Source organism: Hesperophylax consimilis, unplaced genomic scaffold, assembly GCF_061612785.1.
Source record: "Hesperophylax consimilis isolate HC1 unplaced genomic scaffold, BYU_Hcon_1.0 scaffold_33, whole genome shotgun sequence".
Taxonomy (NCBI): domain Eukaryota; kingdom Metazoa; phylum Arthropoda; class Insecta; order Trichoptera; family Limnephilidae; genus Hesperophylax; species Hesperophylax consimilis.
This window is the reverse complement of record NW_028301263.1, coordinates 120882-140425: the sequence shown is the minus strand read 5'-3', so window position 1 is coordinate 140425 and position 19544 is coordinate 120882. Positions and strand designations below refer to the sequence as shown.

The 19544-nt window shown below is 50.1% G+C and overlaps 3 protein-coding genes across 3 annotated transcripts; 2 read left to right on the top strand and 1 right to left on the bottom strand.

The window, feature by feature from the left end:
* The first annotated feature begins 1903 nt into the window (after nt 1-1903).
* LOC149409195 (uncharacterized) lies at nt 1904-6001 on the top strand. Its single transcript, XM_089650033.1, has 2 exons — nt 1904-1909; nt 2051-6001. The coding sequence occupies exons 1-2, from the start codon at nt 1904-1906 to the stop codon at nt 5999-6001; spliced, it is 3957 nt and encodes a 1318-aa protein (XP_089506159.1).
* Nucleotides 6002-7944: 1943 nt separating this feature from the next.
* LOC149409194 (uncharacterized) lies at nt 7945-13479 on the bottom strand. Its single transcript, XM_089650032.1, has 3 exons — nt 13169-13479; nt 12682-12976; nt 7945-11895 (listed from the first exon to the last, which is right to left on the bottom strand). The coding sequence occupies exons 1-3, from the start codon at nt 13477-13479 to the stop codon at nt 7945-7947; spliced, it is 4557 nt and encodes a 1518-aa protein (XP_089506158.1).
* On the top strand, nt 13098-18575 carry LOC149409193 (uncharacterized). Its single transcript, XM_089650073.1, has one exon. The coding sequence runs from the start codon at nt 15075-15077 to the stop codon at nt 16083-16085; it is 1011 nt and encodes a 336-aa protein (XP_089506199.1). The 5' UTR covers nt 13098-15074; the 3' UTR covers nt 16086-18575.
* The last annotated feature ends 969 nt before the right edge of the window (nt 18576-19544 follow it).

Below are 19544 nucleotides of genomic sequence, written 5' to 3'. Positions count from 1 at the left end.
ATCGACGGATTCGATCGCGCCTTTGGCCGTTGCCAAAACTGAGAAATATTGGTTTTCGAAAGCTTCTCGTTGACTATAATTTTCAATTTCGTCTGAATCCGGTAACATTTCAATTTTCTGTTGAACTGCTTCGAATTCATCTAACAATGATTTCACCCGCTCATATCTTAATTTAATTTCATTTACCGACAATGCATTTAAGGAATCCGCGAATCGGGTTAGTTTTCCTTTGATTACGCCGCGTTTGTTTATTAATGACTTCATATTTTCCATTTTTAATTATATTTTGTTAATATCGGTTGACAATTATTTTATTTTAGCAAACACCCGTTTGAAAGAATACCACGACAATCTTGACAATACTATTTGAGAACACTATTCAATAATATTATATTCTTATTTTCAAGTGGGTAGTGATTTTATTTATAATATTGACTCTATTTAAGATTAATCTCGTTTAAATTACATGAGACCTGAATAAACATAAAATGGATGATAGGAAGGAAAGCACTGAATACTTATCTCAGATTTGCGATGTGGTCCACTTTCCTTAATGATTTCCAGTTTCAATCAATTTTGTATCCTTTTGGCTGCTGGTTCTTTGTTTTTTTTACATACAATCTCCTGATCGTAATCCGGTTGAAGGATCAAATGTTAAAAATTGGGGATGATCCTTTTTGAATAAAAACTGGTTTTCTTGACACCACTTTACATTTATTTCAAACTATTGAAAACAGGTACAATATTTATAAAGAAACTGTGCGAATAACACTGCTACGATCGCTCTGACTTATGAGCTTGTTTATTATCGAGTTATTGTTGAGAAAGTAACGAAAAAACACATAATGCGAGCCTTTTTAAAGACTTCAAAAAACCACCACATGTAAATAAAACATTTGTCATCGATGTCTAGCAGTAAAAATGAAACCTGCTATACCGACCAAATTGACACTATTTTCTAAGCAAGGACTCACACCATTTTGGTTAAACGTAGTAACTTCAAATTTCTAGACTACAGATGTCGGTAGCCTGCAAAATTGAACAAATATATTGCTTAAAAATTAGCCTACCCTTGAAAACAATGATACTTTCATCTATACATAAGTCTTCATAAGGTATCACAGACTCCTTAAATAGTGTTCGGGTGTGATTTAAAACTAACCTTATTTTATAAAGACGATCTATAGGAAGCGAATTTGAGTCACAGAAATGTAAATTTTGCAACAACAATTGTGCCAGACAGAATTGTATGACACACAAGACTGTAAATGGGGCCGGTGATCCCAATCCGTGGAGGCAGAAGGCGTCGTCCTTCAGTGGCGTCGGGGAGTAGAGCGGGGCGTCTCTGTAGCCGTTGTAGCTGGTCCGATGCTGATACTCGTCCTTGCTGTAGAATCCGGGTCTGGTCGTAGGGGGCAGAGAGGTCCGGGGTGAGGCGAGGGTCAGAAGAAGAAGAGAAGGCGAGTAGAGTCAGAAGTCGGAGCGAGGTAGAAGGCAGAGCAGAGAGAAGTGTAGAGCTGGTGGTGGTTGCTGGATATCTAACTTTTCAAGGGACTGTTTCCCGTTTTATAGGACCCCGGCGGCCTTCGCTGGCCGAGCGACGCTCACACGGGCCTGCTTTCTCTTTGATTCCTGGAATCGAGGCCCGTGTTTTGTGACGCGCCCGCGGCCCGCCGCCGGGCTAGCTACCGCCTCTCGGCCGGTAATTTCGGGCTCGTGGTCGAACGCGACCACGGCCTCTCTTTGTTCAGACACGATCCTCAGAATCGCGCTTGGGGAAAGTTCTGACGGCGAAGCACCTCGCACGCCACGACGGCGCACGGCCCCTTGCTTCGGGCCGGGGCCGAACGTTCCCTCTCGTATAAGCACGACTCTAATAATCGTGCCCGAATTAAATGCTCTCATGATTGTACCAGCTCTAACAATACTTCTCTCTGCTCTGCCTTCTACCTCGCTCCGACTTCTGACTCTACTCGCCTTCTCTTCTTCTTCTGACCCTCGCCTCACCCCGGACCTCTCTGCCCCCTACGACCAGACCCGGATTCTACAGCAAGGACGAGTATCAGCATCGGACCAGGTGCTGCTTAAAGTGTTACCTGTGACATTGTGCGGCCCCGGGGGCCAAGTGACCGTGCACGCGCTGCTCGACGAGGGCTCGACGGTGACCCTCGTTGACGCCGAAGTGGCAGACATTGTTGGGGCTGCGGGGCCGATCCGCGGCCTGCGCATTCACGGCGCCAACGGCATGTGTTCGTCGGATGCCAAGTCGCAGCGGGTCAAGTTGTCAGTGCGCGGTGACGGCTGTGAATACGCGATGGTGGCTCACACAGTGTCCGACCTGGACCTCCCGCGACAAACAGTGGCCGGCCGCCGGCAAGTGAAACCACGGCTATTAATCGGCCAGGACAATGTTCATTTGATCGTGTCACGGGAGGTCCAAGAAGAGGATGGCGGCCGCATGACGTCACGGACGGCGCTCGGCTGGATTCAACATGGGGGCACCCGGCGGGACGTGGATAGCGGTACCACGCTAAACATGATCGGCGAGACGGCTGAAATGAGCGAAATCAGCGAGCTCATACGAAGGCACTTTTCCGTTGACTCGCTGGGCGTGACCGCAGTGAGCCGGGTGTCCGCCGACATACGCCGCGCCGAGCGCATCATGGAACAAACAACGCGCCCGCTGGACTCGGGTCGGTGGGAGACCGGGCTGCTGTGGAGAGAGGACGACGTGTGGCTGCCCGACAACCGGCAGTGCGCCGTAAACCGCCTCAACGCCCTCGAGAAGAGCTTGAAAAGCGACCCCAAACTGGCGGCAGCGTACGCGGCCAAAATTTCGCACCTGATAGAGCGCGGGTACGCAGTAAAGGTACCCGACGCCGAGGCTAGCGTACCGTCACGGCGGAGGTGGTACCTGCCCCACTTCGCGGTCACCAACCCGAACAGCCCCGGGAAATTGCGAGTTGTTTTTGACGCCGCCAGCCGCTGCCGGGGAACCTCCTTGAACGACCGGCTGTTAACCGGGCCCGACCTGCTGTCATCCCTGTTGGGCAACCTGTTGAGGTTCCGGGAGGGCAAGATCGCCATAGCCGCCGACATAGAGGAGATGTTCCTCCGCATCAAAATAAAAGCGGAGGACCAAATAGCGCAATACTTCTTATGGCGAGCCGGTCCACTAGAGGCAGCGACCACATACAAGCTGTCCTCAATGATGTTTGGGGCCACTTGCTCTCCCAGCAGCGCGCAATATGTCCGCAACAGGGTGGCCGACCAAGGCGCCGCAGAATTCCCCGCCGCCGCCGCAGCAGTGCGTTCTACATTCTACATGGACGACTACCTGGACGCCGCCGATTCCGTGAGCGAGGCTGCGGCACTGGTACAAGGCGTCAGCACCCTCCTATCCCGGGGAGGCTTCCACCTGGCAAGCTGGGCCTCCAACGCACCCGCTGCAATCCAAAGCGTGCCGGCAGAGAAGAGGGCCAAGGCGGCCATAGCCATCAGCAGCGGCGCCTGTGAAACCGAGAAGGTGCTCGGCCTGTCGTGGGATCCCGTCAACGATACATTCATGTATGAGTTCAAGGAGACGGAGAAGGCCGAGCTCATCCGGCACCCAACCAAGAGGCAGCTGCTGAGCACGGTCATGAGGGTGTTTGACCCCGTGGGCTTCGTGGCCTGCCTCACGGTGCGGTCAAAAATTCTCCTGCAGGATGTCTGGAGGTCCAGCGTCGGCTGGGATGAGCGCATCCACGAGGCGCACGCAGCAAGGTGGGCCGAGTGGATCAAAATGCTCCAAGGCCTGAGCATCCGCATACCGCGGCGTTGCCTGCTGAGCAAGGCCCACTCCTTCGCTCTACACCTCTTCTGCGATGCGTCTGAGGCAGCCTGCTGTACCGTGGCCTATCTAGTGGAGACTACGGGAGAGGGAAGCAGCACCGCCGCATTTTTGTCCAGCAAGTGCAAGGTGGCACCGCTGAAACCGCTCTCCATTCCCCGCCTTGAGCTGCAGGCTGCGCTCATGGCTGCCCGCCTGGCTGACACTCTTCGAAGGGAATGCCAGGCTCCTATCACCTCCACCTCATACTGGACTGACTCCACCACGGTGCTGTGCTGGCTCCGTACGGACCCCCGCAGCTACTCAACCTTTGTGGCAAACAGGTTGGGGGAGATTGACGAGCTGTGCGATATCGCCAGCTGGCGCTGGGTCCCGACCAAGCTGAACCCAGCCGACATCGGAACCCGGGACCTGGAGGAACCGGACCTCACCCAGAGTGGAAGGTGGTTCACCGGCCCTCCCTTCCTGACAGCGCCGAGTAACCAATGGCCCCAGGAACGGCAGAGCCAACAGCCGGGTGACGAGATTTTGGAAAGGCGGCCAAATTTTGTGGGCCTTACTCTCGCCGTGGAGGACGGGCTGCCCTCCATCCTGCGGTTCTCGTCCTGGAACCGATTGATCCGGGCCACAGCATGGATGCTGCGGTTCATTCGGCGATGCCACCAGGGACCCGCTAGGCCAGCCGAGGGCCCCCTAGTCCTGCAGGAGCTCCGGGCCGCAGAATGGCGGTGGATAAGGCACTCCCAGGGAGCAACCTTTGGAGCAGAGCTACGCCAGCTCCACTCGGGGCAGGCCGTGCCCAGCAGCAGTCGCCTCGTCTCCCTCGCACCCCACATCCACAACGGGGTGCTCAGAATGGGCTCGAGAGTCAAGGGAGTGAAGGGAGTACCCGAGTCACCCATAATCCTGGACGGTGGTGACAGCTACACCCGGCTGCTTGTGCAACAATACCACACCCGAGCCGATCATGCGAGTGTGGAGACGACGATGGCCGAACTGCGCACCAACTTCCACATCTTAAAGCTGCGCTCAGTTCTCCGCCACATAAAACACATGTGCCCCGCTTGTAAAATGCGGCGGGGCAAGCCGTCTCCCCCCATGATGGCACCCCTACCAGCATCCCGGCTTGCACGGCATGTGCGGCCCTTCACCAACTGTGGGATGGACTACTTTGGGCCCCTAGAGGTAACCATCGGGCGCCGGAAGGAAAAGCGATACGTCGCCCTCTTCACGTGCCTATCGACGAGGGCGGTGCATCCGGAGTTGGCCACCACACTAAGTGCCGACTCTGCCATAATGGCAATTCAAAGAATGTCGGCAAGGCGAGGCCAGCCGGCGACCCTGATGTCCGACAACGGAACCAACTTCCACGGCGCAGACAAGGAACTGAGGGACGCCGTGGAAGACATCTGTCGGGACCCAAGGGTCCAAAACTATGCGACCACCCAAGGGATGGAGTGGAGCTTCATCCCGCCCCGCAGTCCCCACATGGGGGGAGCTTGGGAGCGGCTCGTACGCTCTGTTAAGCGGGCGCTCTCAGCTACGCTCAAGGCGAGAGCGCCAAGAGAGGAGACCCTCCTAACGGCGCTGGCTGAAGCGGAGTACACCGTAAACTCCCGACCGCTCACCCACCTATCGGTCGACCCCAGAGACGAGGAACCGCTGACGCCCAATCACTTCCTCATGGGCTCAACGGGGAGGCGGCCCCACCTGGCCATGTACGGGGCGGCCGAGGAAGAGGTCTGCCTCAGGAAGCAGTGGAGGATCGGCCAACAGCTCGCGGACATGTTTTGGCGGCGTTGGGTCCGCGAGTATCTGCCTACTCTCGCCGCCAGGAAGCAGTGGCAGCAGCCAGTGCAGCCCCTACAAAAGGACGACCTGGTGCTGATTGTGGACCCGGCAATGCCCCGCAACAGCTGGCCACGGGGACGGATCCTCGAGGCCACTCCAGCCCCGGACGGACAGGTCAGGACCGTGAAGGTCAAAACCAGCACGGGGACCTACGTCAGACCAGCAGTTAAGATCGCGGTCCTCCTGCCGGCCTCTGATCCCGCCCCTAAGGGCACACACAAAGGACCTGTCCAGACGCCGCCCCAACGGACTCACCACCTCAGGGGGACCGGACGCCGGGGACAACGCCGCACCAAGTCGCAGCACGCCTCCCGCTAAAATGGGTGAAGCCGAGCTCCACGGGGGGAGTGTGACGGACGTACTGCTCCGGGCTCGGCCGCAGTCACCGACGTTAGGATTATAAGATAAATTTAGAATTGTAGAATAAAATAAATCCTAAATGTATACAATGTATGTAACTGAAATGTAAATGTAACTATGTATGAAAATGTAAAAATTATCAATAAATGAAACGTCGGAGCTTGGATAGAGGTATACGGGCAGAGAAGTATTGTTAGAGCTGGTACAATCATGAGAGCATTTAATTCGGGCACGATTATTAGAGTCGTGCTTATACGAGAGGGAACGTTCGGCCCCGGCCCGAAGCAAGGGGCCGTGCGCCGTCGTGGCGTGCGAGGTGCTTCGCCGTCAGAACGTTCCCCAAGCGCGATTCTGAGGATCGTGTCTGAACAAAGAGAGGCCGTGGTCGCGTTCGACCACGAGCCCGAAATTACCGGCCGAGAGGCGGTAGCTAGCCCGGCGGCGGGCCGCGGGCGCGTCACAAAACACGGGCCTCGATTCCAGGAATCAAAGAGAAAGCAGGCCCGTGTGAGCGTCGCTCGGCCAGCGAAGGCCGCCGGGGTCCTATAAAACGGGAAACAGTCCCTTGAAAAGTTAGATATCCAGCAACCACCACCAGCTCTACACTTCTCTCTGCTCTGCCTTCTACCTCGCTCCGACTTCTGACTCTACTCGCCTTCTCTTCTTCTTCTGACCCTCGCCTCACCCCGGACCTCTCTGCCCCCTACGACCAGACCCGGATTCTACAGCAAGGACGAGTATCAGCATCGGACCAGCTACAACGGCTACAGAGACGCCCCGCTCTACTCCCCGACGCCACTGAAGGACGACGCCTTCTGCCTCCACGGATTGGGATCACCGGCCCCATTTACAGTCTTGTGTGTCATACAATTCTGTCTGGCACATAAGTGGTCCTTCGAGCCGGATCTGAACCAGCGGCCTGTGGACTGTAAATCCATAGGCCGCTGGTTCAGATCCGGCTCGAAGGACCACTTATGTGCCAGACAGAATTGTATGACACACAAGACTGTAAATGGGGCCGGTGATCCCAATCCGTGGAGGCAGAAGGCGTCGTCCTTCAGTGGCGTCGGGGAGTAGAGCGGGGCGTCTCTGTAGCCGTTGTAGCTGGTCCGATGCTGATACTCATCCTTGCTGTAGAATCCGGGTCTGGTCGTAGGGGGCAGAGAGGTCCGGGGTGAGGCGAGGGTCAGAAGAAGAAGAGAAGGCGAGTAGAGTCAGAAGTCGGAGCGAGGTAGAAGGCAGAGCAGAGAGAAGTGTAGAGCTGGTGGTGGTTGCTGGATATCTAACTTTTCAAGGGACTGTTTCCCGTTTTATAGGACCCCGGCGGCCTTCGCTGGCCGAGCGACGCTCACACGGGCCTGCTTTCTCTTTGATTCCTGGAATCGAGGCCCGTGTTTTGTGACGCGCCCGCGGCCCGCCGCCGGGCTAGCTACCGCCTCTCGGCCGGTAATTTCGGGCTCGTGGTCGAACGCGACCACGGCCTCTCTTTGTTCAGACACGATCCTCAGAATCGCGCTTGGGGAACGTTCTGACGGCGAAGCACCTCGCACGCCACGACGGCGCACGGCCCCTTGCTTCGGGCCGGGGCCGAACGTTCCCTCTCGTATAAGCACGACTCTAATAATCGTGCCCGAATTAAATGCTCTCATGATTGTACCAGCTCTAACAATACTTCTCTGCCCGTATACCTCTATCCAAGCTCCGACGTTTCATTTATTGATAATTTTTACATTTTCATACATAGTTACATTTACATTTCAGTTACATACATTGTATACATTTAGGATTTATTTTATTCTACAATTCTAAATTTATCTTATAATCCTAACGTCGGTGACTGCGGCCGAGCCCGGAGCAGTACGTCCGTCACACTCCCCCCGTGGAGCTCGGCTTCACCCATTTTAGCGGGAGGCGTGCTGCGACTTGGTGCGGCGTTGTCCCCGGCGTCCGGTCCCCCTGAGGTGGTGAGTCCGTTGGGGCGGCGTCTGGACAGGTCCTTTGTGTGTGCCCTTAGGGGCGGGATCAGAGGCCGGCAGGAGGACCGCGATCTTAACTGCTGGTCTGACGTAGGTCCCCGTGCTGGTTTTGACCTTCACGGTCCTGACCTGTCCGTCCGGGGCTGGAGTGGCCTCGAGGATCCGTCCCCGTGGCCAGCTGTTGCGGGGCATTGCCGGGTCCACAATCAGCACCAGGTCGTCCTTTTGTAGGGGCTGCACTGGCTGCTGCCACTGCTTCCTGGCGGCGAGAGTAGGCAGATACTCGCGGACCCAACGCCGCCAAAACATGTCCGCGAGCTGTTGGCCGATCCTCCACTGCTTCCTGAGGCAGACCTCTTCCTCGGCCGCCCCGTACATGGCCAGGTGGGGCCGCCTCCCCGTTGAGCCCATGAGGAAGTGATTGGGCGTCAGCGGTTCCTCGTCTCTGGGGTCGACCGATAGGTGGGTGAGCGGTCGGGAGTTTACGGTGTACTCCGCTTCAGCCAGCGCCGTTAGGAGGGTCTCCTCTCTTGGCGCTCTCGCCTTGAGCGTAGCTGAGAGCGCCCGCTTAACAGAGCGTACGAGCCGCTCCCAAGCTCCCCCCATGTGGGGACTGCGGGGCGGGATGAAGCTCCACTCCATCCCTTGGGTGGTCGCATAGTTTTGGACCCTTGGGTCCCGACAGATGTCTTCCACGGCGTCCCTCAGTTCCTTGTCTGCGCCGTGGAAGTTGGTTCCGTTGTCGGACATCAGGGTCGCCGGCTGGCCTCGCCTTGCCGACATTCTTTGAATTGCCATTATGGCAGAGTCGGCACTTAGTGTGGTGGCCAACTCCGGATGCACCGCCCTCGTCGATAGGCACGTGAAGAGGGCGACGTATCGCTTTTCCTTCCGGCGCCCGATGGTTACCTCTAGGGGCCCAAAGTAGTCCATCCCACAGTTGGTGAAGGGCCGCACATGCCGTGCAAGCCGGGATGCTGGTAGGGGTGCCATCATGGGGGGAGACGGCTTGCCCCGCCGCATTTTACAAGCGGGGCACATGTGTTTTATGTGGCGGAGAACTGAGCGCAGCTTTAAGATGTGGAAGTTGGTGCGCAGTTCGGCCATCGTCGTCTCCACACTCGCATGATCGGCTCGGGTGTGGTATTGTTGCACAAGCAGCCGGGTGTAGCTGTCACCACCGTCCAGGATTATGGGTGACTCGGGTACTCCCTTCACTCCCTTGACTCTCGAGCCCATTCTGAGCACCCCGTTGTGGATGTGGGGTGCGAGGGAGACGAGGCGACTGCTGCTGGGCACGGCCTGCCCCGAGTGGAGCTGGCGTAGCTCTGCTCCAAAGGTTGCTCCCTGGGAGTGCCTTATCCACCGCCATTCTGCGGCCCGGAGCTCCTGCAGGACTAGGGGGCCCTCGGCTGGCCTAGCGGGTCCCTGGTGGCATCGCCGAATGAACCGCAGCATCCATGCTGTGGCCCGGATCAATCGGTTCCAGGACGAGAACCGCAGGATGGAGGGCAGCCCGTCCTCCACGGCGAGAGTAAGGCCCACAAAATTTGGCCGCCTTTCCAAAATCTCGTCACCCGGCTGTTGGCTCTGCCGTTCCTGGGGCCATTGGTTACTCGGCGCTGTCAGGAAGGGAGGGCCGGTGAACCACCTTCCACTCTGGGTGAGGTCCGGTTCCTCCAGGTCCCGGGTTCCGATGTCGGCTGGGTTCAGCTTGGTCGGGACCCAGCGCCAGCTGGCGATATCGCACAGCTCGTCAATCTCCCCCAACCTGTTTGCCACAAAGGTTGAGTAGCTGCGGGGGTCCGTACGGAGCCAGCACAGCACCGTGGTGGAGTCAGTCCAGTATGAGGTGGAGGTGATAGGAGCCTGGCATTCCCTTCGAAGAGTGTCAGCCAGGCGGGCAGCCATGAGCGCAGCCTGCAGCTCAAGGCGGGGAATGGAGAGCGGTTTCAGCGGTGCCACCTTGCACTTGCTGGACAAAAATGCGGCGGTGCTGCTTCCCTCTCCCGTAGTCTCCACTAGATAGGCCACGGTACAGCAGGCTGCCTCAGACGCATCGCAGAAGAGGTGTAGAGCGAAGGAGTGGGCCTTGCTCAGCAGGCAACGCCGCGGTATGCGGATGCTCAGGCCTTGGAGCATTTTGATCCACTCGGCCCACCTTGCTGCGTGCGCCTCGTGGATGCGCTCATCCCAGCCGACGCTGGACCTCCAGACATCCTGCAGGAGAATTTTTGACCGCACCGTGAGGCAGGCCACGAAGCCCACGGGGTCAAACACCCTCATGACCGTGCTCAGCAGCTGCCTCTTGGTTGGGTGCCGGATGAGCTCGGCCTTCTCCGTCTCCTTGAACTCATACATGAATGTATCGTTGACGGGATCCCACGACAGGCCGAGCACCTTCTCGGTTTCACAGGCGCCGCTGCTGATGGCTATGGCCGCCTTGGCCCTCTTCTCTGCCGGCACGCTTTGGATTGCAGCGGGTGCGTTGGAGGCCCAGCTTGCCAGGTGGAAGCCTCCCCGGGATAGGAGGGTGCTGACGCCTTGTACCAGTGCCGCAGCCTCGCTCACGGAATCGGCGGCGTCCAGGTAGTCGTCCATGTAGAATGTAGAACGCACTGCTGCGGCGGCGGCGGGGAATTCTGCGGCGCCTTGGTCGGCCACCCTGTTGCGGACATATTGCGCGCTGCTGGGAGAGCAAGTGGCCCCAAACATCATTGAGGACAGCTTGTATGTGGTCGCTGCCTCTAGTGGACCGGCTCGCCATAAGAAGTATTGCGCTATTTGGTCCTCCGCTTTTATTTTGATGCGGAGGAACATCTCCTCTATGTCGGCGGCTATGGCGATCTTGCCCTCCCGGAACCTCAACAGGTTGCCCAACAGGGATGACAGCAGGTCGGGCCCGGTTAACAGCCGGTCGTTCAAGGAGGTTCCCCGGCAGCGGCTGGCGGCGTCAAAAACAACTCGCAATTTCCCGGGGCTGTTCGGGTTGGTGACCGCGAAGTGGGGCAGGTACCACCTCCGCCGTGACGGTACGCTAGCCTCGGCGTCGGGTACCTTTACTGCGTACCCGCGCTCTATCAGGTGCGAAATTTTGGCCGCGTACGCTGCCGCCAGTTTGGGGTCGCTTTTCAAGCGCTTCTCGAGGGCGTTGAGGCGGTTTACGGCGCACTGCCGGTTGTCGGGCAGCCACACGTCGTCCTCTCTCCACAGCAGCCCGGTCTCCCACCGACCCGAGTCCAGCGGGCGCGTTGTTTGTTCCATGATGCGCTCGGCGCGGCGTATGTCGGCGGACACCCGGCTCACTGCGGTCACGCCCAGCGAGTCAACGGAAAAGTGCCTTCGTATGAGCTCGCTGATTTCGCTCATTTCAGCCGTCTCGCCGATCATGTTTAGCGTGGTACCGCTATCCACGTCCCGCCGGGTGCCCCCATGTTGAATCCAGCCGAGCGCCGTCCGTGACGTCATGCGGCCGCCATCCTCTTCTTGGACCTCCCGTGACACGATCAAATGAACATTGTCCTGGCCGATTAATAGCCGTGGTTTCACTTGCCGGCGGCCGGCCACTGTTTGTCGCGGGAGGTCCAGGTCGGACACTGTGTGAGCCACCATCGCGTATTCACAGCCGTCACCGCGCACTGACAACTTGACCCGCTGCGACTTGGCATCCGACGAACACATGCCGTTGGCGCCGTGAATGCGCAGGCCGCGGATCGGCCCCGCAGCCCCAACAATGTCTGCCACTTCGGCGTCAACGAGGGTCACCGTCGAGCCCTCGTCGAGCAGCGCGTGCACGGTCACTTGGCCCCCGGGGCCGCACAATGTCACAGGTAACACTTTAAGCAGCACCTGGTCCGATGCTGATACTCGTCCTTGCTGTAGAATCCGGGTCTGGTCGTAGGGGGCAGAGAGGTCCGGGGTGAGGCGAGGGTCAGAAGAAGAAGAGAAGGCGAGTAGAGTCAGAAGTCGGAGCGAGGTAGAAGGCAGAGCAGAGAGAAGTATTGTTAGAGCTGGTACAATCATGAGAGCATTTAATTCGGGCACGATTATTAGAGTCGTGCTTATACGAGAGGGAACGTTCGGCCCCGGCCCGAAGCAAGGGGCCGTGCGCCGTCGTGGCGTGCGAGGTGCTTCGCCGTCAGAACGTTCCCCAAGCGCGATTCTGAGGATCGTGTCTGAACAAAGAGAGGCCGTGGTCGCGTTCGACCACGAGCCCGAAATTACCGGCCGAGAGGCGGTAGCTAGCCCGGCGGCGGGCCGCGGGCGCGTCACAAAACACGGGCCTCGATTCCAGGAATCAAAGAGAAAGCAGGCCCGTGTGAGCGTCGCTCGGCCAGCGAAGGCCGCCGGGGTCCTATAAAACGGGAAACAGTCCCTTGAAAAGTTAGATATCCAGCAACCACCACCAGCTCTACACTTCTCTCTGCTCTGCCTTCTACCTCGCTCCGACTTCTGACTCTACTCGCCTTCTCTTCTTCTTCTGACCCTCGCCTCACCCCGGACCTCTCTGCCCCCTACGACCAGACCCGGATTCTACAGCAAGGACGAGTATCAGCATCGGACCAGCTACAACGGCTACAGAGACGCCCCGCTCTACTCCCCGACGCCACTGAAGGACGACGCCTTCTGCCTCCACGGATTGGGATCACCGGCCCCATTTACAGTCTTGTGTGTCATACAATTCTGTCTGGCACATAAGTGGTCCTTCGAGCCGGATCTGAACCAGCGGCCTGTGGACTGTAAATCCATAGGCCGCTGGTTCAGATCCGGCTCGAAGGACCACTTATGTGCCAGACAGAATTGTATGACACACAAGACTGTAAATGGGGCCGGTGATCCCAATCCGTGGAGGCAGAAGGCGTCGTCCTTCAGTGGCGTCGGGGAGTAGAGCGGGGCGTCTCTGTAGCCGTTGTAGCTGGTCCGATGCTGATACTCATCCTTGCTGTAGAATCCGGGTCTGGTCGTAGGGGGCAGAGAGGTCCGGGGTGAGGCGAGGGTCAGAAGAAGAAGAGAAGGCGAGTAGAGTCAGAAGTCGGAGCGAGGTAGAAGGCAGAGCAGAGAGAAGTGTAGAGCTGGTGGTGGTTGCTGGATATCTAACTTTTCAAGGGACTGTTTCCCGTTTTATAGGACCCCGGCGGCCTTCGCTGGCCGAGCGACGCTCACACGGGCCTGCTTTCTCTTTGATTCCTGGAATCGAGGCCCGTGTTTTGTGACGCGCCCGCGGCCCGCCGCCGGGCTAGCTACCGCCTCTCGGCCGGTAATTTCGGGCTCGTGGTCGAACGCGACCACGGCCTCTCTTTGTTCAGACACGATCCTCAGAATCGCGCTTGGGGAACGTTCTGACGGCGAAGCACCTCGCACGCCACGACGGCGCACGGCCCCTTGCTTCGGGCCGGGGCCGAACGTTCCCTCTCGTATAAGCACGACTCTAATAATCGTGCCCGAATTAAATGCTCTCATGATTGTACCAGCTCTAACAATACTTCTCTGCCCGTATACCTCTATCCAAGCTCCGACGTTTCATTTATTGATAATTTTTACATTTTCATACATAGTTACATTTACATTTCAGTTACATACATTGTATACATTTAGGATTTATTTTATTCTACAATTCTAAATTTATCTTATAATCCTAACGTCGGTGACTGCGGCCGAGCCCGGAGCAGTACGTCCGTCACAACAATTGATATCGGTCTCTACTCATGATCTGGCCAAAAATAGGGGAACTTAGAAATATATTTGTACTCTAATACTCTTCAATAGTCAAATGTTCGTTTCTTGTCATAAGCATGGTTATTGCAAAAAATAGATACATTTCTTCAATACTTGTGTCCTTCCACTTATGAATTCGTGACTTCGCACCAAATTCCTTTGAAATGAGAAGAAAAGTATGGTAGTCGTTTGTTTCTCGAACAATTTCATTCATAATCGAGCGATTTAAAAAATGTTCAAAAAAATCACTTTCTGTTGAATTTTCGTTAAATTGTACAGAAACGCCGGATTGAAAATCATCAAATTCGTGTACTATTGGAATATGAGGTCCAGACACCCAGGAGTGTAGCACTTCTTCACTTACAGACTCATTCGCTTGAGTTTCTGTATCTGAAAGTTCCGAAGGTTCAAATTCATCTTCGGACATTTCATAATCAGAATCCAAAACGTTCAATATATTTTCAATTTCATCATCTTCCAAACTATGGGCCATTTTTTATCCGAAAAATCAAATGAATTAAAAAACTAAAAACTTGTGAACGTTTCCTAATAAATTTTGAAAATGTATATAAAACACGAAAATAACACGCACTTTAGTAATATATAACTAATACATATATATAACAAAATATATTTAAATTAATAAAGTATATAGTAAAGTCAATAACTCAGTTTTGTAACACAGTAAAATGTTAAAAAATACGCGCAATCGGCACAATATGGTCACTCGTGGATACAGTAAAATTGAATTTGCTAGACGAAACACAAGAAATCAAAAAAAAAATGATTTCTGAAGTGAACAAATTAATTTGAATTTTTCGTAATAATTCAATATTACAGCAGAACACAGAACGTTATCGGCGCAGATTCCACAGATCAACTCGGCGCGCGCAAGCGCAGATAACATACTAGTACTAACGCCATCCGTTGACAAAATTGTGAACTAAAGCACTCAAAGGCGCGAAGAGGCGCACTTGATTATGGATCTTTTTTTATGAAATACAATTTTATTTTTGAGAAATACTTGTAGATGTCAGCATCGTGATAGTTCTACGAATGTCCAAGCGAGCAAGAAATACATTAATGACGAAAGAGCGCTGGAATATCGGCCGTCAAAGTTTCCGTATCAACTGTTGATACGGCCGCGTGTGAGTATAGACTTTTTGCCGTAACAACAGTTGATACGGCCGCGTGCAAAAGATTAAATATTCCTTACCCATTCTATTCGAAATCCTATTTTTCCTGTAATATAAGTTAATTTCATCTCTCTTGCCATTCAATTCTGCTCACTCTCCTTTTTCGTCTTTTACAATTATTCACACTAACACTAATTACACAAAATGCCGCCTAAAACAGACACTATTAAACCAGAAAATATTTCTCTAAGTTTTTTAACTAAACTCATACGTACTTTTGACGGTGATACAGACCAATTACCCACTTTTATAAAAAATTGTGACTATGCATACAAGCTTGCGAACGATGACCAAAAAGATATAATTTTCACTTACATTCAAACCCAAGTTATTGGTAAGGCAGACTTAATTACATCTTGTAGATCACTCGAAACATGGGAAGCATATAAATCATTTTTAATCGAAAATTTCACTGAAAATAAAAGTTTTTCACAAATAGCTCTCGAATTACAATCTTGTACTCAAAATCGTAACGAGTCAATTACATGTTTCACTCAAAGAATCGATAAATGCTACAGTAATCTAATCAGAGTAATTAAAGCAGAAACATCAAATCCTACTGAATTAATTGGAAAAAACGCTATGGTAAAACAGATGGCCCTCCACCAATTTCTTGTTGGCGTAAATTCTAATTACAGTATTGTGATACGCGGTCAAAACCCTAAATCTTTTGAAGAAGCTTCGTACCTTGCACTCAACGAAGAAAAAATAATTCAGTACAAAAATCCTAAAAATCCTGTAATTAGCAATACAACCATAAATAAGGTCAATAAAATAACATGCACTTACTGCCAAAAAATCGGTCATAATTCGTATAATTGTTTCAAAAATCCCCAGAATAAACACAAATCTATAAACCATCTTAACACGAACAATGACGAATCTTTAAAAAGAAGCGAATATTCAAAAACGTGTAATTATTGCAAAAAAAAAGGTCATGTCATATCGGAATGTCGAAAAAGAAAATATAATAATCAAAACAAAGGCCAAAATCATGCAACCTCCTCTTCCAATCATTTAAACTCCGGGAATTCCGACCGGACTGCCACGTCGCGGAATATCAACCACATCAAGGCAGAATCCTTAATATTAATGAGTCAACTCCACATATCAAAATCACGTGTCCAAATTCCATTAATCCAAATAATTGTCTGAACCTTCTATTGGACACCGGTGCCGACATCTCTTTGATCAAACTCTCATCTATACAGAGAGACGTTCCGTTCCTGTAGATGAATCAATCAAACTAAATCTCAGAGGTGTAAATAATTCTAATGATCCTACACTAACTCTCGGCATCGTCAAACTCGAATTAAAATTCAATGCAAAAAAATATTACCACAAAATTCACATAATTCCTGAATCAACCAACGTCCCATTAGATGGATTGCTTGGCAATGATTTCCTACGTCGTGTTCGCGCACATATCAACTACGAATCCAATTCTTTACAATTCCATGGTCAACATATTCCTATTTATCACAAAATCGACGCGGGTCAATCTAAATCAATATCTAACTCATTTATAATTGAACCGCGCACCGAAACTCTTATTGAATTTCATGTTCAAAATCCAGAGATCGAAGAAGGTCTCGTTCCTGAAGTCGAAATACTTGAAGGTGTTTATTTATCTAAATCAATAGCTAAAGTCAATACAAATTGCAAGGCTCTAGCTACCATATTGAATACAACCGAAAGGTCTGTAAAAATCCAAGCACTCAGTCTCTTCCTCGAACCATTCGAAAAATCTAAATCAAGTTTGTTAAATCAAAATACATTTACAAATAATAAAAACATATTCAAATTCAAATCATCATCAAACAATGGGGCTGAACGTGAACAAAATATATTAAATTCAGTTCGACTGGATCATTTAAATTCTGAAGAAAAACACTCCGTCTTATCTATAATTAAAGAATACAATAATTTATTTCATTTAGATAATGATACACTCACGACAACAAACGCTGTAGAACACGAAATACATACAACCTCTGAAATCCCAATTTTTACAAAATCATACCGATATCCAGAAATTCACAAAAAAGAAGTCAACTTCCAGATCGCGAAAATGTTAGAACAAAAAATTATTAAAGAGTCGAATTCACCGTGGTCATCACCTCTGTGGGTAGTTCCTAAAAAACAGGATGCCAGCGGGAAAACTAAATGGCGTATCGTAATCGACTACAGAAAATTAAATAATATTACTATCGGCGACAGTTTTCCACTTCCAAATATTTCCGAAATACTAGATCAGATGGGGCATTCGAAATATTTCACTACATTGGATTTAGCTCAAGGTTTTTATCAAATTAATATGAAAAAAGAAGACAGTGATAAAACTGCATTTTCCACTCCACTTGGACACTATCAGTTCAATAGAATGCCAATGGGTCTAAAAAATTCGCCAAATACCTTTCAAAGGCTTATGAATAAAGTCCTAACAGGTTTACAAGGCATCAGATGTTTTGTATACCTTGATGACATCGTCATTTATGCGGATAATATTGAAAATCATTCCATTAAGCTACGCGAAGTATTTAATCGTCTACGAACGCATAATCTCAAACTACAACCAAATAAATGCGAATTTATGAGACGTGAAGTTATTTATCTAGGTCATATAATTTCAAACGATAAAGAGATGTCTCAAGGAATCGCTTTTGAAATAAAAAACCTGATAACTAATTTTAATGAAATCGCTAAATCTAAAAGCGACTTAAATGATATATTATATTCTAAATATAATAATTTCAAAATATTCCATTTGATTGCAAAAGAACATTTTTGGGATAAACCCTCATATCAAGATGTATTCAACTGCTTCAGAAAATTAAAAAATATACTAATCTCTCAAAATATTAACTCTATATCGATCCCGACATTTGGAAATGATATAAATAATTTAAACTCAAATAAAATAAAATCTATCATTTTTTACTTATTCGCTGGAACTAATATTAAAGTAACAATTTGTAAAAATAAAATTTGTAATCCAAATATTGAAGATATACCGGATATCATTAAGGAAAATCATGATTCTCCCCATTCTGGACATTCAGGTTTCCACAGAACGTATCGCCGAGTCAAAGACCGATACTCGTGGAGTCAAATGAAAAAAGTTATTCGCGATTATATTAAAAAATGTGAATCATGTCAGAAAAACAAAATATCTCGTAAACGTAACATTCAACCCATGGAAATAACTTCAACCTCGGAAAAGCCATTCGATAAAATAGCATTGGACATCGTAGGTCCATTACCTTTAACTGAAAACGGTAACAAGTACATCCTTACGTTACAAGATGATCTCAGTAAATTTTCTCAAGCATTTGCAATTCCGAATCACGAAGCCGTCACAATAGCTCATCAATTAGTCAACAATTTTATTTGTAAATTTGGAATACCTAAACAAATAATCACGGATCAAGGTAAAGATTTTACGTCCTCAATTTTAAAAGAAGTTGCAAAACTTTTCAAGATCAAACAAATTCAAACAAGCGCATATCATCCACAATCAGTGGCGGTTTTCTCTAAAGTGCGTTTGTGCGGCGAACCCCCATTAAAAATATGAGAAAATAAAACATCCTTGTTTTATAATAATATAAGCACATTATAGATAGCACGCTATTAAAATTTCGCCTTCAAAACCCGCGCCACCGAAAAATACGATGCCTATTCCAAATTTGTGCGAGTTAAAATCCGCGCCAAACTCTCCATACAAAATAATCTTAGCCGGTACAGACCCTATGACGGTGATATATACAAAATTTGGTCTTTCTTTGCAAAAATAAGACAAATTGTGTGCGCCGAACACGCGTTGTGATATCACGTGACCTCCGAACATTGACGAATGTAACCGAAGAAACCCGAGAACTTCGCGGCCGACGTTTAACCTTTGAACCATAGGGATGCAAGTTAAGTGTTATTTTTTTATGTTATATTATGGTATTTAACTTTGTAGTCATTTTTGTACATATTTTTGTTTTCTTGTTTCTGCATTTCTCCAACCGTTTGCTTATGGCATTTGTAAATCTACTACCTATTTTTAAATTTATTTCGTGCCACCTTTATTTGTTTTTTTGATGTTTTAAAATATCTATTATATATTCTACGAAATTATTCTTCTCTAAAAAACAATAATAATTAGCAACGTACCTACATTGAGTGCTATATAAACATTAAACAATTTAATTCCTATAAAACTTTTCTCATTATCTAATAATTGTGTCTAGGTAAAGTGATTTAAAAACAATAATATGTAGGTACCCCTCCCACTAACTTTATTTAAGTTGTGTGACTGCTGCCGTATTCGACTATTTGACGTAGGACAACAGTAAGTAAATTTTAATTAGATATGTTTATCTTCTCTTGAATTTCTGAACCCCCTGTTAAAAAAACCACGAACCGCCACTGTCCACAATCTAATGGTGCGTTAGAAAGGAGTCACGCTACCTTAGCTGATTACCTTAAGAGGAACGGCTGCGGTGCCTGTTTCATACAAAATTTTAATTTGGATTTACGGCTAAAATACTAGAGTAAACTGTTTTTTTTTTTTTTTTAGTTAAAAGACATGATAAATATTAACACACTTTAATCGGGAAGAGTAGTTCT